Raw genomic sequence first — 25,614 nt, forward strand, 5'->3', positions numbered from 1 at the left:
CTTAGCTTGGGCCTCTGCCTCTGGGAGAGAATACCCATCAGTTCTCAGTATTTTTTTTTTTTCTTTCTACATTTTATTATTTCAAACCAGGTGAACAATTCCATAAAACATGTGAAAAAAAGCAAGGAAGTGTTCAACGCTGAAGGCCCCAGGCCTGGGACGAGGGCATGAGGGGCGTGGCCCCCCAGCAGGCAGCGGCGGTTCCTAGGTTAGCGCTAAGGAGCTACATTTAGGTTAATGGAGCCTGGGCCCAGGGCCGCTGGGGCAGGGCCCTCAGTGACGTTGGCAGTTGTCTGGAACAGCCCTTGGAACCCAATTCTGTGGAGGACAGGGCAGGGGTGCCGCTCACACAGGGGCGGCCAGCAGAGGGATGGGTGTAAACACGCAGACACACTCAAGGCACGGAGTCACTTGGAAGGGGCTGAGGGGGGCTGCTGGTCAGGATCTGATAGTTTTAAATAGTTTTTCTCTAAAAAGTTTTCTAGATTTGCATTTTTTTTTTTCCTTTACTTTCATTTTTTTAAAAAGCTACGAGAATGAGCAGGTGGACTGTGGTCTCCAGGAATGGTGGCGTCTCACGTTTCTTGTGCTTTTTCCTTTGGGGCCTCCAAGCGGCTGGGGGGTGGGGAACTGGGCAGGAGGCTCCCTGTAAACATTTGGACTTGGGCTGGGGCAGGGGCTGGTGTTGGGCAAAGCCAGGGGTCCAGGCTGGAGAAGCGGGGGCTCCTCCAGATGCAGCCTTGGGAGACTCAGCATGTGCCCCCCTCCCCCCATCACAGAACAAGACAATGGTTAAAAACCAGAACAGATGCCCAGAAAGGGGGTACCATGGCCATTACCGGCACCTCAGACAAGGGCAGCCTTCAAACAGGGAGGCCTGTGGCAACCCCTCCCCTACGTCTGGAGCTGAGGGGACGGGGGAGCTGAGAACAAAGAGAGGAAAGAGGAGAAAAGCGGCTGGGGGAACAGGCGGGGAGCGTGGTCTTCTTGCCCCCATCTTCCTCAGGGGTTGAGGGTACAGAGTCGGCGGTGGCCCTGGAGGTGGGAGACAGCACATGGATGGGGAAGCAGCCAGGGTGCGCCTCTCCTCCCACCTCCCTAGACAATGACCCTTCTCCATTTTTCCCACCCATTTGTTACCAGGGACACAGTTGCCGCCCAGGAGCCAGTTTCTGTTGCTGGGTTACATGGGGGAGGGGAGTCTGTGGCACTGGGAGAGTCATCCCCACCTCCACCAGGGACAGTGGGCCCAGCCTAAGCCCAGGACGCTCAGACAGGTCCGAGGCTAAGAGCTAGAGGTGCACACGGAGCTGGTGATAGTGGGCAGCAGGGCTGGGCTCCGCTGGCCTCCAGCTTCTGGCAGGCTGGGCCAATGGCCTGGTGGGCGAGGAGGTTAGATTTCTCTAGAGAACATGACGAAGGCCTCCGAGTCTGTCCCAGGGCAAGACCAGGCCTTTCTGTCTGGGTCACTGGGCCAGGCCTGCTTGTATGACTTCCTCCATGCCCTGCACTCCACTAACTTGACCTCCTGATTCCTGTGCCTCCCTTGTTCCCTGGTCACCTACGGCCCTTCCTGCTCCAGGCCCCCTCCCCACTGCCGCTGGGGCTCCAGGCCTGCTCAGTTCTTTACCAGCTCCCTGCCTCAGCCCCTCTGGCTCACCATCCTGCCAGGACCTGCTGCCCCTCAGAAGAGGCCGCAGTCCTTCAAGTTGTTCTTGATAATGACGTCGGTGACGGCGTCAAACACAAACTGCACGTTCTTGGTGTCGGTGGCGCACGTGAAGTGCGTGTAGATCTCCTTGGTGTCTTTGCGCTTATTCAGGTCCTCAAACTTACTCTGGATGTAGCTGGCTGCCTCATCATACTTGTTGGCCCCTGAGGGAGAGAAAATGGTGAAGACTTGTGCTGCATGTGGTGGGCAGGCCCCAGCCTACGTGTGCAGCAAGGCAGGGCTCTGTGTGTGTGGACGGGCAGGCACACAACATGTGCACGCATGTGCATAATGTGACAATGTGTGCAGCTGCCCATACAAGCCTGATGTGCAAAGGGGTACCCAACTGTGTGAAGGAGGATGCCGATGTGCACATGTTCGGGGTACATGCTTGAGTGTTAAGGGCTCCACGTTTACACACACAACTATACAAGCCTAAGTGAGGCACCTGCCCCTGCAAGTGTCCCAAGGTTACGCTTCCATCCAGTGGGGGGCGCCTGAGGGCCACCTGGTCACCACCAGCTACTCGGGACAGGCAGCAACCCTCTGGAGGCCCTGTCCCCACAGTCCCCACACCTGTGTACTCAGGGAAGCAGATGACCAGGGGACTGTGTGTGATCTTCTCCTCGAACAGGTCCTTCTTGTTGAGGAAGAGGATGATGGACGTGTCTGTGAACCACTTGTTGTTGCAGATGCTGTCGAATAGCTTCATGCTCTCATGCATGCGGTTCTGGGGACAGAATAGCAAGGTCAACACCAGCCACTGCTCCCCATACTCGCTGCCCCCACGTGCAGCAGTCTCTCACCATCTCCTCGTCCTCAGCTAGCACCAAGTCATAGGCGCTCAATGCTACGCAGAAGATGATGGCTGTGACGCCCTCAAAGCAGTGGATCCACTTCTTTCGCTCAGACCGCTGACCACCCACATCAAACATCCTGTGGATATAGGATCACCTTAGCTCCAGGAAGGGAGCCCCAGGGGAGGCTTTCTGCCCTATTTCCCATGTTGGCAGACTGAGGACAGAGGCCTGCCCAGAGTGGGCCAGCTATCTTCTGGAATCATCCACAATTGCCCACCTCACCCCTGGTTCTGGATCAGGGGCCTGGACAGCAGGCAGGCTGCGAGCAGCTGGCAGAGGTGGCGTGGATCCTGACTGCTGCTTCAGTAGGTGGTGAGGATGTGCTTGCCCAGAACACGTGAGTCTTGCAAAACCTCAGTGGGGCTGGGGGATCCTAGACCAGCCCCTGCCTCTGCTACCCCAAAGGCTGACAGGTCCTGCCCCTCCCACCTATCCACATGCTCGCTTACTTGAAGTGTAAGTCCTTGAAGGTGAAGTGTGTCTCCACGATCCCCGTGGTCTTTACTCGGGTCCGTAGCACATCTTGCTGCGTGGGGATGTAGTCACTCTGTGCAATGCGCTCCAGGTCATTCAGGTAGCTGGGGGTGGGTTTGGGAGGGTCAGTGGGGGCCAGCAGGCGGCCTCCTTACTGGACCTTGGGCCAGCTGAAAGAGGCCCCTTCCCTCCCATGCTATTTCTCAGGCAAAATCCTTGTTTCTTTAACCCCTGCCTGCATTACCTCATTGCTCAAATGAAGAAACCTGAACTCAGAGCCCCTGGCCTCCCTGCTGTGGAATGGGAATGGAAGGAGGTGCAGCTCTGTGGCCAACTAGCCAGCCAACCTCCAGCACCCAGGGTCTGAGCCAGGCCTGCCTCAGAAAGGATCCAGGATCTGGCACTACAGGCAAAGGGGGTGGGTGGGGGAAAATTAGTCCTTCAGTGAAGGATTCAGGATGCTAATTGGCACAATTATGGCACCAGCCGCAGAGCAGCCTGGTGCGGTCCCTCCATATGGGGCTGGACAGGTTGGGGCCTGCCAGGCCCAATGGGCTCTTTGCCCAGCACCCAATGAAGTCTGGGCTCCTCAGGGGGAGGGCACAGGCACCTGCTTGGCAAGGATCCCAGGGGCTCCTCATTACCAGCTCCCTTAATTAGTATCAAGGCTGCCCCTACAGGGCCCTGCTCTGCTGCCTGCCTCAATATCCCTGCCATGCCCTGGAGGCTGGTCCCAGGCCTATAGGCTGCTGCCCAGGGCCGACTTCTCGTTCCTGGGGCAAGGCTGCTGGGGCCAGCCCTTGGCGTCCACCAGCAGCCAGGCCAAACCAGGCCAGAGGGAAATGATCTCAGAGTAGCAGGCACAAAACAGAAAAACAGGAAGGGCCATGGGGAACCATGACGCCTGTGCTGTGACCCACATATGTGCCCCGTCCCCTACTGCCAGAACCTTCAGTGTGGAGGCACCATGGTGCATGCCACACCAGCCTCTCCCTTCTCCCCAACAGGCAGGTTCACCCCAGGGACCCCCTGCCTCACTGCAGTCTTGGAGGGTTGCTGTGAAGAGGGGCTGGAGGAGCCCTACTCCCTGTGGCGTTCCAATCTGCAACCCATTCCCCTGGGGGAATCTGTCAGAGCATAAACCGGCCAGGGAGAGCAGGCCCTGTGTTCCCTCCCAAACCTCTACTCCCAAAACTGCTGGGCACACAGTGGGTGCCTAATGCCTGGAGAATGGAGAAACAGGATGATAGAGAAGTGGGAGGTGGCCTGGAAGTGGCTGTATCCCTGGTTCCCTTTGAGTATCATGGGCACCAAGGTCCCTGCCTCTCTGACCCACAAGTTCTGTTGGTGGCTGGGCCCATGATCCCAGAGAGGGTCAGTACTGAGGCCTGTGGGTCCCCACAGCATTTGGCTGTGACTCCACAGCTCCTGTAGGGGGAACATATTCACAAGAGCATTCAGGCCATGTAAGGAGGGTAGGGGGAGGCTGTTCATGTGACTGGGGCAGGGCTTAGGAATCAGAGCCAGGCAAGACCCTCCTCCTCCCACCTCTGGGCGGCTCAGGATTGGATGAGCAACAGGAGCAAAAGGGTGTTCCAGACAGAGGGGAACTGGTGTAAGCAGAGATGGGGAGGTTAGAGTACAGGAACAACAGCCTATCTGGTGACACCATCCAAAGCCTGTGCATGTCTCCTGCAGCCATCCTCAATGGCTAAAGTCCTGTCTGTTCTGTTCCCCATGGGGTCCTCAGCACCCTGCACCCATCCAAGCACATGGCAGATACCACAGAGAAGGAGTTCAGACTGTGGAAAGGGTGCAGGCCTGTCATGCCTCAGGGACTGCTGGGACCCCTTGTAATTCTCCAGCTGAGTCCTCGGCTTAGCCTAGGGTCAGCAAGGGTCAGGGCTGAGGTCCAGGGGCTCTGACCTGCACACACACTTGTCTCCGCCCAGTTAAATTCTTCCCCTTGTGGCCCCTCCAGCCAGTCTGCACAGCCTATGTTCAAGCACAGCCAGCTCTCCACCACATGCTGCAGGATATTACCCACCCCCACCTGGATGCTGCACAGGCTATGCCCCGCGCCTGGAACCCCATCACCCACTCCTCCCCTGGCTGACTCTCCTTCAGAGCTCAACAGTTCTGCCTCTGGGCCAACCCCACCTCTACTGTGACACTAACACCCTAAATTGTCACTGCATGGGGACTTTGCTCCACTCATCACTGTGTCCCTGAAGCCTTGCACATGGCCTGGCAAAGAGCAGGTGGCAGTAAATGTTCTTTTTTTTTTTTTTTTTGAGACGGAGTTTCGCTCTTGTTACCCAGGCTGGAGTGCAATGGCACAATCTCGGCTCACCACAACCTCTGCCTCCCGGGTTCAGGCAATTCTCCTGCCTCAGCCCCCTGAGTAGCTGTGATTATAGGCACGCGCCACCATGCCCAGCTAATTTTTTGTATTTTTAGTAGAGATGGGGTTTCATCATGCTGACCAGGATGGTCTCGATCTCTTGACCTCGTGATCCACCCACCTCGGCCTCCCAAAGTGCTGGGATTACAGGCTTGAGCCACCGCGCCCGGCCACGTAAATGTTCTTTAGAAGACTGTGTGTCAAGAGATCAGGCTCAACTGGCCTGGAAGAGATGTACTGTATAAGCCACCTGCCTGTCATTCCTCCTGGCCTTTCAATACTGTGTCACCCACCATCCCCCCAAACCAAAAAACACCAAGGCCTTAGTTGACAGTCATCAGTTTCATGAACAAAGACCAGCAGTGTCCTTCTGCGCGTTCTCAAGCCCTCCAGTCCAGCCTTCAGTCCTCCCCCACCCCCTGCCCTGCCCAGCCCCTTGGAGCACTCACTAGGCGGCTGAGTCGTTGAGCTGGTATTCCCTCGAGCGGCCAAAGCAGGCCTGCACACCATGGTCAGCCCAGAGCCTCCGGATGACGCCGGACAGGTCATCAGGGAGCACGCCCTGCTCCTCAGCAGTGCAGGACAGTGCAAACAGCTGCCTGGCATCATCCTGGGCACAGCGGCAGATGGTCAGGCAGTTGAAGGAGTGTACCCCCACTCTGCCAGAGGCAGGGAGACCTCAGGAATGGGGCCCAGGCCAGGGTATTCTTGGGTTCCCCAGGATGAGACTTGCCCTGAAACCTTTTGGGAGGTGAGAGAGGGTGGGCGCAGGGCACATACCGCTCTGGAGGGGTCGGCGAAGTCGATCTGCAGGTTGCCCATGGCCTTGACAATGGCCATGATGGACTGGATGGTGTTGCTGTAGACAACCGCCCGGTACTGCCGGCATTCCTCCTCGGAGTAGCCATCCTCGTGGATGATCCTGACAGCCAGGGGCCAGGAAGGTTAGTGACCCCAGGGCACTGGGAGTTCCCATGGCTGCCGGGGGCTGCTGGGACCTGCTTCAGAGAAGGGGAAACTGCTCCTGACCCACTGGGACCCGAGGATAGGTGACTGCCTTTGAGAAGGTTCTGGGCCCGGCTAAGACTGGCTGGGCCTATAGTGGGAGGCAGTACAGGCCCAGCGGATGAAGAGGGGAAGCTGGAGTTTGGGCACTGCCTCTGGTGCACAGCACTTACTTCATCTGCTTGACGATGGTGCTCTTCCCTGACTCCCCAGCACCTGGAACAGAGGGCACAGGTGGTCAGGCCCGGAGGGGCTCCACAGGCACAGAACAAATGCCCCTGTAGCCCAGGAGGCAGAACTAACCCTCCCATCGGCTGTACCGTGAGATGGAGGCAGCTGGGCCTGGTGGGCAGTTTGAGCTACCAGGAATGCAGCTGTAGGACCACAGTGATCAAGGTAACCTGGAGCACCTGTACCTCATCGCAGACTCTCTGCGGGCCTTTGCCTCCCATGAGCTCTGCTGCCCACCATGGCTCCCCACTGTCCTGGTTGAGTTCAGGGGTCTTGGCTGGAGACTTGGCCAGCCCTGAAGGAGCCACCCTGTTATCACAAACATGAGTTTGCCACCCTGTGCAGCTGGTGCATGCCAACAGCGTGCCTTGGGCAGAGCTGGCAGGAAGATGCCCTGCATACTCCATCCAATGGGGTGGCAGCCCTTCTTCTCCCCACATTTCCGAGCCTTAGCAAGGGGCCTAAGCAGGAGCACAGTGTCACACCTGAGCTTTCAGGACATGGCCCAATGCCCTGCCTTCTGCCCACTGTGCCCAGGTCTGACCTGAGCAGATGGAGGCTAGACAGCCATAACCTAGGACACCTACAGCAACATACACACACACACACACACACACACACACACAATCTACAATCTGGGAGACCTGCAGCCTATCTCACTCACACATCCACACCCACACACGCCCATATTGACTCAAGCTTTTCACTGGCCTGGTAGAGCCCTGCCCCATATTTCTCCTTAGCTGGTACTGAAATAAGCCACATTCTCTCCTGTGTTAGTCACAGCAGTCCCAGAAACAGATACTGTTCCCATTCTATAGATGAGGACATTTGAGGCTCAGAAAAATAAAGTCTTGATCTAAGATCGCACAGCCAGGAATCAGAAGAGCAAGAGCGTGCAGGGAACCATGATACCTGGTCCACCCTGCCATTCTCAAAATGTGGCTGAGACCCTGCAGAGCAATGCCCGGGGAGGTGTTTAAAAAAGCAGATTCCCGCCAGGCACGGTGGCTCAAGCCTGTAATCCCAGCACTTTGGGAGGCCGAGGCGGGTGGATCACGAGGTCGAAAGATCGAGACCATCCTGGTCAACAAGGTGAAACCCCGTCTCTATTAAAAATACAAAAAAAAAAAAAAAAAAAATTAGCTGGGCATGATGGCACGTGCCTATAATCCCAGCTACTCAGGAGGCTGAGGCAGGAGAATTGCTTGAACCCAGGAGGCGGAGGTTGCGGTGAGCTGAGATTGCACCATTGCACTCCAGCCTGAACAAGAGCGAAACTCCGTCTCATAAAAAAAAAAAAAAAAAAAAAAAAGCAGATTCCCAGGTACCATCCCAGACAACAGAGCCAGATCTTGAGGAGTATAGCCCAGGAACCTGAATGACCCAGGGAACGTGTGTAAGGAAGGACCAGGAGGGCCATCCATCTCCCAGGCTGGGGGCTGGAGAGAGCGGAGGCAAGGCCTCACCTTGCACTTGCCCCCTAGCTGCTCACTGTTTTGAGCTCCAGGTCAAATGGCCCTCAGCTGGGCCCCCGCTCTCCTTCCCAGACCCTCTGCTCCTGCTCCATCACTGCCAGTTACACCTGCAGCTCAACTGCCAGGCACTGCCTCTAGCCACCTCCAGGACCCTACTCATGCTGTTCTCTTTGCTGGGAATACCTGCTCCATGCCCCATTCAGAGAGTCCCAATTTTCCTGATCACTGTGGCATGTCTGTCCCTCTGTGCAGCTTTGCTGGGTGGGCAGTGGGGTCTGTGCAGAGGTCAACTTGGGTACTCTGACCACCTTCACCAGCATCCCCTGGGGCTGGTCAAGACAACCTCAGAGGATGAAGGTGCTAACACACAAATGAACACAAGCAGCAACAATAACATCAGCAATAATGACAGCAAAGCTATATGAAAACAGTGCCCACCATGTGCCAGACGCTGCTCTACATCGAGGTCACCCACCAACTGCTGTCTCCACAGCAATCCTGGGAGGTAGGTTCCATTCTCACCCCACTTTAACCAATGAAGGATCTGAGGTCCAGGGAGGTTGAGGTCACAGGGTTATAGTCCCTGCTGCAGGGAGCACATGTGTCCGCCATGCAGTCCCTCCTAGAGCTGTCCTGAGTGCCTGGTACTGCAGTGGGGACACACAGTCCACCTGTCACTGGGTCCACTCTCTACCTCCCCAGGCAGACTCAGGGCCGTGTCTGCAGTGCTCAACAAGCAGCAGTAGGCATTGGGACATGGTGGCAGACCTTGCCAAGGCCCTTGGCCACCTTCAGCCCCCTATGCCAGAGACCACCCTGAGGGGAAGGGCCTGAGCCCTCCTCATAAATGCCACTAGGTGCCTGCCATCACTGTGCTTCTGATTGTCCCAGGCTCGCTTTCCAGGATGAGAGCAGGGGACTTGGGGAGATGGGGAGTGACAACTAGTTGAGTATGATGTTTCTTTTCAGAGGTGGTGATAATGTTCTGGAATTTTAGATAGCAGTGATGGTTGCACAACTTTGTGGACATACAAATGTGCAGGCCCTGGCTGGGGCAGCAATGCCCTCTATTGCTTCAGCCCCTGGCCACTAGAGGCACCAGGCCCAGTATCTTCACTGGGGTGTATACCGGAGTATATACCAGCAGGGCCATGCATGGCAGAGGCACAGCCAGGATGTCCATACTAGCACTCCTCCACCTGCCAATGGGGACATGGGGGAAGGTCCCAGGAAAGCTTCACAGTGATGTCCGATCATAAAGGCCCAGACTCAAAGAATCCACTGGGGCAGGGAGGGCAGCAATGGCTATCCTCCCCACTGGCTCCTTCAGAGCAGAAGGAAGAACCAAGGGCCAGTCACAGCCAGGATGGGGGGCACTGGGGGAGCAGAGGCCAAGGATGTGAAGTCATGGGTTAGATCTATCATGTCATCCCCAGCCAGGCAAGCCAAGACTCAGCTGGCAGCTACCCAGGCCACGGGGGACCTGAAGACTAGGGTGAAAGCTGCCCCCTCTGTCTGACTTCAGGGGCTCCTGCCCACCTGAGGCATCAGTTTCCCTATATGGCCACTGGGAGTGAAGAGGGGGTCTGGCCTTTTGACCACTCTTTTTTTTTTTTTTTTTTTTTTTTTTTTGAGACAAAGTCTTGCTCTGTAGCCAGGCTGGAGTGCAGTGGTACAATCTCGGCTCAATGCAACCTCTGCCTCCCGGTTCAAGCAGTTCCCCTGCCTCAGCCTCCTGAGTAGCTGGGAGTACAGCCACCACACCCGACTAATTTTTTGTATTTTAGTAGATACAGGGTTTCACCATGTTGGCCAGGATGGTCTTGATCTCCTGACCTTGTGATCCTCCCGCCTTAGCCTCCCAAAGTGTTGGGATTACAGGCGTGAGCCACCGTGCTTGGCCCCTTTGACCACTCTTAATAGGTGATGTGGGCTGCTCTGTGACCCTGCCCAGGGACAGGGATGAGGGTGCAAACTTGCTTTGCATCTGATTTTCCTAACAGCAGCTAGACCTGGTAGATACAAGGTGGGCAGCATGGAGCCAGTCACGCTAGGAGCCAGGATATCCCCAGCCAGGGAGGGCTCACTTCCCTGTCCCCTTCAAGTTTTGGTTTTCCCTCCTAAGTCCTCTTAAATGTTAAGAGAACATTCTCGGCCGGGCTCGGTGGCTCAAGCCTGTAATCCCAGCACTTTGGGAGGCCGAGGCGGGTGGATCACGAGGTCGAGAGATCGAGACCATCTTGGTCAACATAGTGAAACCCTGTCTCTACTAAAAATACAAAAAACTAGCTGTGCATGGTGGCGCGTGCCTGTAATCCCAGCTACTTAGGAGGCTGAGGCAGGAGAATTGCCTGAGCCCAGGAGGCGGAGGTTGCGGTGAGCCGAGATCACGCCATTGCACTCCAGCCTGGGTAACGAGAGCGAAACTCCGTCTCAAAAAAAAAAAAAAAAAAAAAAAAAAGAGAACATTCTCTACCCCCAGCAGGGGTCACTGAAAAAACAGCCCCACTTGACAGGTAAGCAAATCAAGGTCATAGAGCCTCTATCCATAGACTTGGGCTGGTTGGTCTCTTTCTTTCCAGCAGCTGTGACTCAGGCAGGAAGTAGTGAGTGGCAGGACAAGGGTGTGGTGCTGGCAGCCAGGCAGGAAACAGGGAACACCGGGATGGAGGCAGGGGCACAGCCCAGGAGCAGCTCCAGGAGAGAAGGGGGCTGGGAGCAGAGATGGGTGGAGCCACAGTATGGCCTCTGGGTGGAATGGGTGGGGTGAAGAGCTCTCAAGTAGCCCACAGGCTAAGTGCCCTGGCACCTGTGGGGCAGTAGCCTCACTTTCCACACCTCTGGCTGAGTCCCCTTTCCACCAGGATCTGAGGGATGTACCCTATCAGATAAGCTGACATGTGGCCGAGTTTTGCGTGCACCCAGTTCCTCTCGAACCTGCCCCTCAGAGGGATAGCTGAGTCCAGATTTCTTTTTTTTTATTTTATTTTATTTTTATTATTATTTTTTTTTGAGACGGAGTTTCGCTCTTGTTACCCAGGCTGGAGTGCAATGGCGCGATCTCGGCTCACCGCAACCTCCGCCTCCTGGGTTCAGGCATATTCTCCTGCCTCAGCCTCCTGAGTAGCTGGGATTACAGGCACGTGCCACCAGGCCCAGCTAATGTTTTTGTATTTTTAGTAGAGACGGGGTTTCACCATGTTGACCAGGATGGTCTCGATCTCTCAACCTCGTGATCCACCCGCCTCAGCCTCCCAAAGTGCTGGGATTACAGGCTTGAGCCACCGCGCCCGGCTCTTTTTTTTTTTTTTTAAACAGTCAGCTAGGTGCAGTGGCTCACAGCTGGGTGTGGTGGTTCATGCCTGTAATCCTAGCACTTTGAAAGGCCAAGGCAGGTGGATCACCCGAGGTCAGGAGTTCGAGACCAGCCTGGCCAACATGGTGAAACCTCATCTGTACTAAAAATACAAAAATTAGCCAGGCATAGTGGTGGGCGCCTGTAGTCCCAGCTACACGGGAGGCTGAGGTGGGGGAATCGCTTGAACCTGGGAGGTGGAGGTTGCGGTGAGTTGAGATTGCACCACTGCACTCTCCCACCTGGGTGACAGAGTGAGACTCAGTCTCAAAAAAATGAATAAATAAAAAAGAAACAGTGTCTCACTCTGTCACCCAGGCTGGAGTGCTGTGGTGGTGCAATTTTGGGTCACCGCAACCTCTGCCTCCTGGTTCAAGTGATTCTCCTGCCTCAGCCTTCTGAGTAGCTGGGACTACAGGCATGCACCACCACACCTGGCTCATTTTTGTATTTTTAGTAGAGACAGGGTTTTGCCATGTTGGCCAGGCAGGTCTTGAACTCCTGGCCTCAAGCGATCCATCTGCTTCAGCCTCCCAAAGTGCTGGAATTACAGACATGAGCCACCGTGTCTGGCCTGAATCCAGATTTCTGAGAAGGTGCTGGGTAGGGGAACTGAGGCGATAGAAGGTGGCGTGAGTCAGCCCCTCCTTCCCGCAGAGGGCCTCACTAAGTACTCTATCCCCAGCTGGGTAAGACCAGAGAGGCCTGCAGATGTTCCCTGGGGTGGCCTTGGCATTCCCACTGAGTCATACCTCTTCCCACCAAGGAAGAAAGCTCTGCAGCCTTTGCCCCGTGGTGCAGCTGCTTGGCCCACAGCAAGCGGGCAGTAATCACAGTGAAGTGCTGCGCGGTGGCAGCTGCTCTGCATTAGAACATCTGCTTCCACTCTGGGAGTGCTGAGCCCCAGTGGAAGAGGGAACGATGAGAGAAGGGAGACACTACCACTTCACCTGCGCAAACAAGGCCAGTGGGGCCCCTGCAACAGGAGAGACAGGCCCACAGGTCTGGTTGCTTGATGCTTATTCCAGGTCCCAGCACTCAAGTCATAGCATCTGTTCATCTTGGACCCCTTAATTCCTTAATAGGCTTTGATATGCTGGAACAGGTGTCCCTAAGCTTTTTTTTTTTTTTTTTTTTTTTGAGTTGGAGTTTCACTCTTGTTACCCAGGCTGGAGTGCAATGGCGCGATCTCGGCTCACCGCAACCTCCGACTCCTGGGTTCAGGCAATTCTCCTGCCTCAGCCTCCTGAGTAGCTGGGATTACAGGCACGCACCACCATGCCCAGCTAATTTTTTGTATTTTTAGTAGAGACGGGGTTTCACCATGTTGACCAAGGATGGTTTCAATCTCTTGACCTCGTGATCCACCCGCCTCGGCCTCCCAAAGTGCTGGGATTACAGGCTTGAGCCACCGCGCCCGGCGGCCCCAAACTTTTTACACAGGGGTCCAGTTCACTGTCCCTCAGACCGTTGGAGGGCCGCCACATACTGTGCTCCTCTCACTGACCACCAATGAAAGAGGTGCCCCTTCCTGAAGTGCAGCAGGGGGCCGGATAAATGGCCTCAGGGGGCCGCATGCGGCCCGCGGGCGGGCCGTAGTTAGGGGATGCCTGTGCTGGAAGGCTGAGACTTGCTCCTGTCCTTTCTGGCTTCAGTCTCCCATGGGCAGAACTGTCAAGCCTCAAGCAGCCAGCCAGCCCACCTCCCATTTTCAGATCATCTCCCAGAAGGAGGTCCAGACTTGCCACAGCCCTGATGTCCACCCTGATCCTTCCTGAGATCCCCAAGAGTTTCAGCTCCTTTCTTGCTCTTTCTCTGGCACCTCATCTGTGAAATGGGATAACAGTGTCTCCTCCTGAGAGATGGGTAAGGATTAAATGCAAAGCTCTTCTCACAATGTGGGGTACATGCTGAGCATTCGGATGAAAGTTACCACTATTTTTCTGCTCTTTGAAGGAGTACAGATTTTCCCAAACCTCTCATTTCCTGCAACCTGCAGAGTAGAATACTGTGGTCATCTCATTTGAAGGAGAGCTTCTGAAGGCTTGCAGATGAAGAGCAATGAACAGCGGCTAACAGGCTGATTCAGAGCTGTGGTGGTTCCCTGCTGGGACTCAGCATAACCTGGGACAGGAGTCAGAGCTACTGGCTCCTCTGCGGGCTTTCCACTCTGTGTTGTCACTTCCCTTCCATATAACCCGGCACTCGTACACAGCTGGGGCCTCCTTCCTGCCCAGGAGCCTCACTGCCATTTGCTCACTAGCTCCACACACCCAGAAAGCCAAGCAGAAGCCCTCCCTGGAGAGAGCCCCAATGATGGTGGGCTCCGTGGGAACACGTGGGGCCAGGGAGAGCAGCCAGCTGACGTGGCAGGCCCCAGGGCAGAGATTCTCAGAAGCAGCAGCGGCTGGGACCACAGGGCAGACTTGGGCAGCAGCCCAACTCAAACCCACAGCACCAGGCATGCCCACACTGCCACAACTCCCCGCCTACCCCGGTGGGGCATGGTGGGGCAGGTAGGGGTGAGCCCTGAGCCCACCCCAAAGGCAGCCCAGACACCACCTCCTACTGTCATCCCAGGAAGGTGCCACATCTTCAGCCCAGCCTGTGGTTCTCAGATCCTATGCACCTCCTGGCCCCCTGCAGCCCGAGGGGCCCAGGCCCTGCCACCACCAGGGGGCGCCCAGCAGCCAGAGATGCTGTGGAAGGAGGTGGGGGCTGGGCAGCACTGGGGAGTGTTTTTGTTTCAGAAAAGCAGCCTCGGCCAGGGGCAGCTGGGGAAGGTGCCCCACCCACCACCTCATCCCTGGGACACCCCCAGCCGGTAAAGACTCTGCACACACAGAAACCATGGCAACGGGAGGGAGGGGCAGAGGCCCCGCTAGACAAAGGCCCTCTGAGCCCCGCCCATGGCATCTCTTCCTTCCTCCAGGTGCTGCTCTCTGGCCGCTCATTCCTTCTGAGGAGGCTCAGCATGCGTCCAGCTCTGGGAGGCAGGGACTTGAGGTGTTGAAAAGACCCGGCAACACCCCTACCCATGTGTGTAGCCCAGCCCTATACCGGATGCCTGAACAGAACAACAGACCCCACACCTCCCTCCCACCAGCCTCCACCAGCCTCCGGCACTCGGCTGCCTCCAGTGGCTTCCGGGGGTTCACAGTGCCCATCAGGGGAGCACTACCAACCAGGGCCTGCTTGCTACTGCCAAGCCAGAGATCTCTGTATTAGGGAAATTGAGGCCTAAGGTCCTGCCCACACATGGGAAAGGCTTTCTGGGGCAAGGTCTGTCTCCCTCAGTGGGACCCTTTCCATTGCACAGAGGGAAACTCAGGCATCAGGTGAGGAAGGCCTGCCTGATGTCAAGGAGGCCCCAGACCTGTTCATCGTTGGCCCCTCAGGCCCCAGGTCCCGCCCTGTGCAGGAGCCAGGAGGTGCTGGACAAGACCCAGATCACACGGAGCTGGACCATTTGGCACCCTTTCCCTGGGGGCCTCTTCATTTCAGGCATCCCTCCACTGTTCCCAAGGCGCCTGAATGACCCCTCCTCCCTTCTGATTCACGGTGGTGGACTCTGGTACCCAGAGCCTAGACCTCATCTACAAAATGCACTCCTCAAGGGAGCGTGCCAAACCCAAGGCCTGCCCTGAGTAGCCTCCCTTGGGTCTGCACACTCACCTCAAACTGCCTCAGAGCCCAACCCAAGCCAGCAGCTGTCCTTGTGTCCAGAAGCCAGAAGACCATGCTAAGAATCACAGCATCACAGGTTCTAGTACTGGACACAGAGAGGGAAGAGGACAGCCTGAGGTCACACAGTGAGAAAAGTGAGGAACTGGACCTTCTGGGACCCAGAGTCTTGGGTGGCCATGAGGATGCACAGGTCTCCTCTCTGTGCATGGCCTCGTGGCCCAGAGAAGCTCCGACGCTTCTGCTCTAGCCCCTCAGGCCCCTAGTCCCCTAGGGCCCGGCCTGGCAACACAGCAGAAACCCTAGGAACTCCCACAGGACAGGATAAGGCCCCACTACGCCACAACACTGAGATTCGGGGGCCAAGGAGCGTGAGGAAGCAGCCTCATCAACGATCATGCAGTCACCAGCTGACATGGCCACATTCAGCCACCACACAGCACCACACACACACCCAGCGCTGAGCCTTTGCTCACAGTGGGGCCCTAAGGAACACACTTTCCTTTCACTTCTCTGGACAATTCCCAGTCTCAGAGGCCCTCACTGTGGACTTCAACAGCTTCTGAGCCTTCCCCAGGCTTGGTCTCAGTCCCCCTAAGACTGGGGCTTGTGGGAGAAAAAGCGTAATATTAGGGAAAAAATTAGTCCTAAGTTGCCAGCTGTAACTTGAGCATCACTGTGAGGGTATATGGGCTAGAAGGAAAGGTGGGAAGTAAAAATGGAACAGCTATAGCCAGGCTTGGTGGCTCACACCTGTAATCCCAGCACTCTGGGAGGCCGAAGCAGGCAAATCACTTGAGGTCAGGAGTTCAAGACCAGAATGACCAACATGGTGAAACCCTGTCTCTACTAAAAATACAAAATTGGTTGGGTGTAGTGGTGCATGCCTAGTGCCAGCTACTCGGGAGGCTGAGGTAGGAGACTCACTTGAACCTGGGAGGCAGAGGTTGCAGTGAGCCGAGATCTCGCCACTGCACTCCAGCCTGAGAGACAGAGTGAGACTCTATCTTAAAAAAAAAAGGAGGGGATGTTCCCCATGACCACACGGCCGTAGAAAGATTCATACACAAGTCTTGGGTCCCGCCTTCCAGGTCGGACAGCTCCCTTTCCGTCTCCTAAAAGAGGAATTGAGGCCTGCGAGCCAAGGCCCATAGGCACGTACAGAACACACATGCACCCACACCATCTGCCCGCTGTCCTGCCTGATCCGTTCCTTCCAGCCAGCACAGACTCCCAAGGGGCCATGGCAGTTGGAGACAGGTGCATGGGTCATGTCCTGGCATCTCTGCTTCTTGTGTAAGTGACATAATGTCCCTGAGCTTCAATCTGTCCATCAGTGAAATGGATGTAATGTCAGTCCCAGCCTCACAGGATTAAATATGACAAGATCATGAAGAGTCCAGCTCTACAGTGAAGGCTCAATCAGAGACAGCTGTGGCTATCACTTGAGGGGAAACTGAGGCCCTGTGAATGCACCCACAGACCCAGTGAGTAGGTGCTGGCAGGGGAGAATCCTTAGGATGAGGCATGGGCTCCTTTGTCCACCCTAGCAGGGGAAACCCAGAGTGAGTTCATCTCGGCGCTGCTGCTGCATTTCCAGGCATTCATCTCGGCCTGTGGCTGGCCTTCCGGCTTTGGAGAGCAATGGTCGCTCGGGAATCTAAGAGCAACCCTCTGCCTTCCTGCTAGCCTTCCCACCAGTGTCCCTCTCCCAGCCACAACTTCCTGTGGCCAAAGGAGGGGCCTGGAATCCTCTCGGAGGCACCACCTTCTCTGGGATCTTGGGCTCAACAGTTGCTGGGGCAGGACAAGGGACAGAGCTACCTGGACTGGCTCCAACCCAGTGACTGCCATTAGAATGGCCCACAGGAATGCACAGCTAAGCCTAGGCAGGTGTTCACCTCCTAGACCCTTCCAGTTGGCAAAGCCCTGGGGGGGGCCCTTGGGCTCTTACCCCCACCCTAGCATCAGGCAGCCCTCTGGCCTCTTCCTCTTTTGGGCTCCTCCTCCCCCAGCTGCTTCCTCCTTTTCCTCCTGTGTGGACACCACTTCCCCGAGAGGCCCAGCCTTGTCCTGCCCTGCTGTGCTGTGCAGACTTCACTACCTCCTCGTCCCCGCCTGGGACACACACAGTAGGTGCTACCAATACCACCTTTGCAGATTCTGAGGCTGGCAGCAGCCTTGAAGCCCCCAGATTCCTCCAAGCCATAAGGACACCTTCTCCCCAACAAGGCTTAGATGACGCCACCTTTAGGCCTTTGCTCAGACTGGTGTGGTGCTGCCTTTCAAGCCTTCTTAAATGTGCACAGAGGCTGGCACAGAAGAGCCAGCCCAGCAAATGTTTGGTTATTCCAGATTCTTCCTCCCCAGTTACCAAGAGCGGCCACAGCCCTAAGGAGTAACATCAGGGTGAGGGTGGGGTTAGGGTTTAGTAAGAACAAGAGCTTCAGGCTAGAAGGGCTGGGTGGGGCTGGGCAGACAGGGCCCCACCCTGCCCCTGTAGCTGAGGGAAGGGCTGCCTGAGAGCATCAGGTACCAGGGCCACCATCAAAGGTCACAATCCTTTGCCTTCCCCAAAGCACCTATCAGAGCATTCTTAGGCAGGGTGCATCAGCAGTGGCCTGGCTAGACCTGTTGACCCCCTTCCCTCTCTTCGCTGAATGCCTAGGCTGGGACTCCTGGCCCAAGATGCTGGGAAGATGAGACTGCTCCCTGGCCTATGCCTTGCCCCCATCTGCCCAGTCCTGCCTCCCCCCACAGCACAACAGGGTATAGGGGAGGCAGCACGCAGGCTCTGGGGCAACAGTCTCCTCCTCTTCTGGGGGTGGGGTGGGGTGGGGGGAGGCCCTGGTTCCTCAGTGGCTAAGAGCTTGTGGGAGACAAAGCTTCCTCCATCCTGTTCCTGCCAAGTGAATGGGTGGATTTTAGAGACAGACTGAGAGAGACACAGCCAGGGACCAAGAACTGAGATCAAGGTCAAAGCAGACAGGACCAGTGTGTCTGCCTGTGGTCCAAGTAGCCCCAAGTGCACCTACTGCCCACCTCCACAGCGCTGGAGGCCTAGGGACCGTGCTGGGATCTGACCACACCCCACCCTCAGTACTACCTGTGCCACTTGATAGGCAAACAAATGTTCAAGGGCCTGGGATATCAGTGATGCCACTCAGTGACCTATCTCTCAGGCCACCCAGGGCCAACCCCTGACAAGCAGCCCCGGGCCAAAGGGGTCCAGGATCATGCCCAGCCCCCATCCAGCAGCCTAGGCTTAGACACATAGTGGGTGGTGAGATGCAGCTTCAAGGCTTCTGGCATGGAAGTTCCTGTCCCCCAGCTGGCTTGACTTCCACCTCCAGACACAGCTGCTCATTCCCTCTGTCCTCCTGTCCTCACACCTGCTTTACCCTCTGTCTGGGGTTCCCCTCCCCCACCCCACCTGTGATGCCCCTAGCCGAGCTCCAGCTGCCCTGATTTACCTAGTCTCTCAGCTCAGAGGTATCCCTTGAAGGACCTAGTCTCACTCCTGCCCTAGAAGTATGACCTCATGTTGGCTGCGCTGACACTGGCATGAGGGGCAGGGCCTGAGCCTAGCAGAACTGGGCAGGATGCAGGCAGAGGGGGTCAGCTATGGCTTGGACCCCTGCTCACTCCTTAACGTGGGAGCTCCATCTCTGCCTGCTCCAGCAGACAAAGCCCCACAAGGCCTGGGGGAGGGGTGGGAAGAAGAGACTCAGAGGCCCAAGCCGCCCCGCCCCCTATTCAAGTGCTAATGAGCTCCAGCAGTGAAGGAGCGGGCTGGGAGAGAATGTCGGGGCTGGAGGCCAGCCTGGGTGGGTGCTGGCCCACCTGGCGCCCAGGGCCCTGCCACATCTCCAAACCTAGGCCCCCAGAGGTTGAGCCTAAGGTGCCCAGGACAATCTGTCGCCAACTATCTGCACACCTTGGGCTCCCCACTTGCTGTCAATGGCTGCCTCCTTCCCACCAAACTCTCAGCAGTGAGTCTCTCATCCACTTTCTTTTTTTTTGAGACAGAGTCTTGCTCTGTCCCCCAGGATGGAATGCAGTGGCACCATCTTGGCTCACTGCAGCCTTCACCTCCCAGGTTCAAACGATTCTCATGTCTCACCCTCCTGAGTAGCTGGGATTACAGGCACGCAGCACCATACTTGACTAAGTTTTTTGTATTTTTAGTAGAGATGGGGTTTTACCATGTTGGCCAGGCTGGTCTCGAACTCTTGACCTGTGACTCCTGACAGGTGCTCCGCCTGCTTCAGCCTCCCAAAATGCTGGGATTATAGGTGTGAGCCACAGCACCTGGCCTCCCTCACTCATTTTCATACCTCCAGGGTTTGGTGGACTGTCCCCATAACACCTGCGGCTGCAGGGAGGCATCTCTGCCTCCAGGTTATGAATGGAGAGCAGGACTCCTTCCAGGGCTTCACCTGATGCTAAGTTACTCAGCCAGTGCCTTAGGTGGAACTAGGATTCAAACTCAGGTCTGGGTGAGCCCATGGGCTGATCCAGGGAGGATGGGCCCTCCCACAGCCCTGCCAGGAAACACCCACCCAAGGTCTTGGGAATAAAGGGCCAAGTCTTTCTGCTGCAGCACTCTTGTCGAGTCAGTCCCTCTGCCCCCCAGTGCCTGGCCCTGGCAAATGGTGTTCATCCTTCACAGATGCCCACCAGACCCCTCCTCCTCCAGGAAGCCCCCCTTCACAGACACCACTAGAGTCTAACCCACCACCCAGCCAGCCAGAATCCCAGGCTAGCCCTTCCCATCTATCTCCTGCTAGACCAGGCTCTAGGGCTGCTGCAGGATTAAACTTACCCCTCTCCCAGGAGCTATGCCCTGTTCATGGACACGTTCAGTCACTTCATTCTGTCCATATACACCCATTAGGCATCTATAGTATGCCAGCCCTTTGCAAGAGACACGGACAGGACAGAGGCCACAAAATTCCCTTTCTTTTCTCTTGGTAAACTTAACTGAGCCCTTTCTATGTGCAGTCTCTGCACTGGCCAGTCCCAGGCCTCTCACAGCATTGCTCTGGTCTGAGCCCCAGAGCAGCGAGGCAGCCCCAGGGGGACTAGCCAGCTCAAGCTCTACTGTAGCTGCCAGAGTGGCAGAGACAGCAGCCCTCCAGCAGTGCACAAACAGCCTGAGTTGGAAGAATACAAAGCCACTCTCCCAGATGAACAGGCTGCAGGCTGCTCAGCAGGAGTTCTGCAAGGGGTGGGGTAAGAACTGTTTCCGAGGTGCCAGCATAGCCTGTGGCAGGGCTGGGAAGAAACAGCCTGAAGAGCTTTTCTCAGTGTCCCCTCAGTGCTGGTCACCGACCTTGCAGTGGGCCTGGGGGCCCTTGCCACCTGCCCGCAGTATCCAAACAGCTGCTCAGTTTACTCCTCCATCTACCCAAAATCAGGTTCAGAGGATACTTCCTTCTTTCAACAAACAGATGAGAAGCACCCAGTAGATGCCAGGCTCCATGCCGGGCACAGAAATGAAGAGGACATAGCCCTGCCCGGCAGTCTTCAGGTATCTGATGGGGGAAGCAATAGCGCTGGGAGCCAGAGATGTTTCACCAGCCTTGGTCGAGGGAGGATGTCCAGGAAGGATCCTGGGAGGTGATTCCGGAGTAAAGCTTTAAAGCACAATCAAGTAGGGAACAGCAGATGCAAAGTTCCAGGGGACAAGAGAGAACAGCTATATTTACATTCTGAAGCCTTTATGGAGCCAATGGTGGACACTGTCCTCTGTATCTGTGAAGCTGTCCACACAAGCCCATCCCAATTCAGAGACTATCCCCCTCACACACACTATGGCTTCCTTTCCCCTAAGTGCCCAGCCCACAGCCCCAGATTCCATCTGGGCCTAGCTGGTTAGTCACATTGAGCTGGGTAGGAGTGGGGAGCATCCCTAGAGTAGGATTGGTATCTGCTCCCCCAACCAAGCTGCCAGGAAAACTCTGTGTGTACCACATCAGCCTCTGCCCTGGTGACAGGACTGTGCCCGCTTGCTGGCAGGGCTATCCAGGATGGGAGGGAGGGAGGCAGTGTGCGGGCGGGGCAGCAGGTGTGGTTCTGGCTGGGAGGGAAGGCTGGCAATTGCCCAACCTGCATCCCGTTGCCTGGACAAAGTCTCCCGCTACACGGGACAGGCGCCCAGAACTCTGAACTTGTCACAGCTGGACTCCCATCACCACCTTGCACCTGGATGAGAAAGGCTTGACTTAAGCCAGGATTCCTCCCCAGGCAGCGAAGGCAGATTGGGTCGTCAGTATCAGGCAGAACTTGGCTGGAGCCCTTTGCAGCACACACTCTGCGGTGTCTTAACCCCAGCCCACAACCCCAACAAGAACTACCAGGAGGCTCTTATTCTCCCCATCCTGAGCTGGGGGACTCCTTTGGCCCAAACCCAGGAAGCCCATTTCACAGAGTAAGCAAAGGCCAGAGGGGCGAGACCCCGGGGTGAACTCCCCAGGCTAGAAAGTGCTGAGCCAGACCCTGCACCCCTGGCTGCTGCAAGCCCAGTGTGGGAAGAGTTGCTAGGTCCCACCTGACTTAGCAGAGGCCTGGAGGGATGGGGGACCCTTCTGGTGTCGGGACACAAAAGTAGCCAGAAGCCCTGGGTTCTCCCAGCTCTATGGTCCAGTCTCACATCTCCGCCACCACAGTAACTGCGATTAGCCTGCGAAGAGGCTTCTGGCTGGGCACTGGGAGGCAGCGGTACCGGAAGTGCCCTCCCCAGGCCCGGCGGGCAGCAGCAGCAGCGAAGGGCATTCCGCCGCGTCGACACCCACTCACTGCCGCTGCCGCACTCACAGCAGAGACAGGAAGAGGCAAGCGCCCAACGCAAAGCAGCCCAGGAGGCTGGGCCGCCGCCCCTTCCCGCCCCTTCTCTTCCTCCCTGAGGCAGCAGCGAAGCGGATGCCATTTTGAAACCTCCGGGGCTGTGCCCCTGAGGCCGCGTCCCCCAGGACAGTCAACAGATGGGCCCGCAATGGACATAGATGCTGCTCCTTGGCCACAAGCCTAGCATGAAAAGCCCTGCTTTTCACAGCCTGGGGCCCCATGACAGTTCTGAAGCCGAGGGGCCACACCCCCCCGTGAACTACCCAGCCTACAACGGTGCTGCGCTGTTACGAGAGTCTCCCTTCCCCCAACTCTAAAACCCCCAAATCAAAATCAGACTGCCACTGGGCACCACCCCTGCTTCCAGTGGGAAGCTGGATGGGGACAACCAGTAAGCCCATGGTCATTACGAAAGGCCAGCTGGGATGCTCAGAGGCACCCTGGCCCACCCCCAACTAGCCCCTCAACTCTTCATTCGGCCAGTCCACCATTTCCCTTCACAAGGCCCCAAGATCAAACAAGTCCCCCTACTCTCAGAGGCTACCTCCCAGGCCTTGCAGCCCGGAAGGGGTGTGGGCAGCCCAGCACCTACTAGCAGATCTTCTGGGCCCACCCGCAGGGGCAGCAATATGTCTGCTGTCTCACCACTTCCACTTCCCCCCACCGCTCTAGCAGCCACCATCTTCCCTGGCCTTGGAGGCGGCCACAACCCTAACTCCTCCACACTCTTTCCTATTTCCCAGACTGTAAAACATAGAGCCCGCAGAGCCTTCCTGGGAAGCCTGAGGCCTGGCCCCCTCCCGCAGTGTGACCAGTGGAGCCTCAGTCCAGCCCCGTGGGGGTTCTGCATAAGGCAGCCTAGGCCCTCTCCAACGCAGGGCTCCCTCCTCCTAGCCCAGCCCACTTGGTGCAGGAGGGGTGGAGGGATCTGGGGAAGGCCAGAGTGTAAGAGGACTTAAGGGAAGATCATCAAAGGGATTCGGGAGTGATGTCTGCAGAGAGGGATCTGTAGGGCAGGAAGCAGGGAGCAGGGCTCGCTGAAGGGGTTCCAACTGGAGAGGGGGCTCAAGAACAGTTTCCCACTCGAGAGGTTCCTTGGGTCGGAGTGCACAGGTGGAGGATACAGATTCCAGACTAGGAATGGGGCACAGAGGGAGAAGGAGGCAGTGGGTGGGGGGCCTGGTGGGGGGGCCTGGCAGGGGCCCGCGGGATGCTCACGCCCGACAGGAATAAAAGGCGCAGGTGGGGAAAACAAGTGGAGCCTGAGGGTTGGGGAACAAGTGGCGGACGTCCTGGGTGTTTGGGTAAAGTGTAGGGAAGGATGGCGGGGGCTCGGAAGTTCTGTGAAGCTGTTTAGCAAGGGCGGATGGCCAAGCAGGGCTCTGGACCGCGGGTGTTGGGGCACTGTTGACTGGATTTGGAGGTCTGGGGTCTGGAATGAGATGGGGGTCTGGCCTAGAGTCTGGGCAGGATCAAAGGTCTAGCCCACCCTAGAGTTTTCAACCCTGGTCCTGGCCTAGGTGTGGGGATCCAGGCGGGCCTGGGAGTTTGAAGCCCTAGTCTGGGAGATCAAAGTCCTCGTCCGGGGGGATTCAAGCTGCGGGACGCGGCCTCACCCAACAGCAGCAACTTCACCTCCCGCGCCGCCTTCTCGCCGTCCTCCCGCAGGTTCTTGTCGATCATCTTAGAGCGCTCGGCCGCCGCCTTGTCCTCGGCGCTCACGGTGCACCCCATCCCGCCGTCCGCCGGCCCGGCCGCCGCCCGGCCCCCACACGGCCCACGGCCCGGCTCGGCCCCGCCCGACCCACTCCGCTCCCACCACCAGCCCTATGCGGGAAGCTCTCGGGTCTGCAGTTCCGAGCGTCTGCGGGAGGTGCCTTCCCGACCGCCGCGCACCGACCGCGGGGCGGGTCGTGGGTGGGGCCTGGGCGAACCAAGACGGGGACTGGGCCTGGGCGGGTCTGGAGGCGGGGCCAGAGGAAATTCGAAGCTGGTGATTGGCTCGAGGGCGGAGCGAAGCGAGAAGTTAAGCGCAGCCCAGGCTCGAGCCTGGGCTGCAGGCGGGGCCACGCCGAGCAAAGGCAATAGGGTTGGATCCGAAAGAAGGGACCCGGCGCTGGGCAGGCTGCAGGCGGGGCCGGGCTCCGATTGGGTGCTGCGGGACAGCCGGGAGGGCAAGGGTGGGGATCTCGTGTTCTCGAGAGCTGAGCAGGAACCGGCCCTCTGAGCGTCAGTGAGTTGGGCGAGTTAGGTGGAGGAGGCGTGTCTTTTGTCATTTGTTTAAAGTTAATGGGCCCAATAAACTTCTTTTGGGATCTACAGAACCCGGGAGCCCTTCTGGACTGCAGTTTTCTCAGACTTAAGGCGGGTTTACCCCTTTCTCCCTCTGGGTTGCAGCAAGTCGAAAAAGGAAAAAAAAGGCCTGGCGCTATGGCTCACGCCTGTAATCCCAGCACTTTGGGAGGCCGAGGTGGGCGTATCACTTGAGATCAGGAGTTCAAGACCAGCCTGGCCAATATGGTGAAACCTCATCTCTCCTAAAAATATAAAAATTAGCCAGAAATGCCGGGCACGGTGGCTCAAGCCTGTAATCCCAGCACTTTGAGAGGCCGAGGCGGGTGGATCACGAGGTCGAGAGATCAAGACCATCCTGGTCAACATGGTGAAACCCCGTCTCTACTAAAAATACAAAAAATTAGCTGGGCATGGTGGCGTGTGCCTGTAATCCCAGCTACTCAGGAGGCTGAGGCAGGAGAATTGCCTGAACCCGGGAGGCGGAAGTTGCGGTGAGCCGAGATCGCGCCATTACACTCCAGCCTGGGTAACAAGAGCAAAACTCCGTCTCAAAACAAACAAACAAACAAACAAACAAAAAAAACTATTAAAAAAAAAATTAGCCAGAAATTACAGGTGGTGGGCACCTGCAATCCCAGCTACTTAGGAGACTGAGGCAGGAGAACCACTTGAATCCGGGAGGTGGAGGTTGCAGTGAGCTGAGATCATCATGCCATTGCACTCCAGCCTAGGCCACAGAGCGAGACTCCGTCTCAAAAAAAAAAAAAAAAAAAAAAAAAAAAAAAAAAAAAAAAAATTCGATTTCTACCTATACACCTTTGCCTAGGCTGTTTCCTTCAGCTGGGTGTCTTCTCAATAATCCAAGTCTTACCCATCCTTCCCCAATCTACCTGGAGGCATTCTTCAGGCAGCCATCCTGGACTCCAATCTGGGACCAGGCAACCAGAACCCAAAGGAGGAATGGAGAGAGGGAGAGAAGGTGGAGAGGGAGGAAGAGGGGAGGGCAGACAAGCAGGGTGAGGGGGTTGGGAGGGAAGAAAGAGGAAGAAGTTGCCACTGGACTTCTAGAAACAAAAGTGGTCAGGATCTTATGATCTGTCTTTTCCATGGCCCGTCCACGTCTGGAGGTGGCCATGAACCCACATCCCACCCTCCTGTGGCCTGTCCCCACTGAGCAATGGCTGCAACCCTATGGCCAGGCAAAGGTGGGGTGGAGGCAGCAGTGTTTCTAGCTGAACATTTCAAATCTTTCTGATCCTGCGCTCCAG

At 56.7% G+C, this 25,614-nt stretch overlaps 1 protein-coding gene across 1 annotated transcript; it reads right to left on the reverse strand.

Moving 5' to 3' along the window:
- Positions 1-50: 50 nt before the first annotated feature.
- On the reverse strand, positions 51-23,947 carry GNAI2 (G protein subunit alpha i2). Its single transcript, XM_003936637.3, has 9 exons — positions 23,668-23,947; positions 6,628-6,670; positions 6,230-6,371; positions 5,899-6,059; positions 3,021-3,149; positions 2,518-2,647; positions 2,288-2,441; positions 1,661-1,875; positions 51-1,035 (listed from the first exon to the last, which is right to left on the reverse strand). The coding sequence occupies exons 1-8, from the start codon at positions 23,783-23,785 to the stop codon at positions 1,685-1,687; spliced, it is 1,068 nt and encodes a 355-aa protein (XP_003936686.1). The 5' UTR covers positions 23,786-23,947; the 3' UTR covers positions 51-1,035; positions 1,661-1,684.
- Between the last annotated feature and the right edge of the window lie 1,667 nt (positions 23,948-25,614).

This window comes from Saimiri boliviensis, chromosome 8, assembly GCF_048565385.1.
Source record: "Saimiri boliviensis isolate mSaiBol1 chromosome 8, mSaiBol1.pri, whole genome shotgun sequence".
NCBI lineage: Eukaryota > Metazoa > Chordata > Mammalia > Primates > Cebidae > Saimiri > Saimiri boliviensis.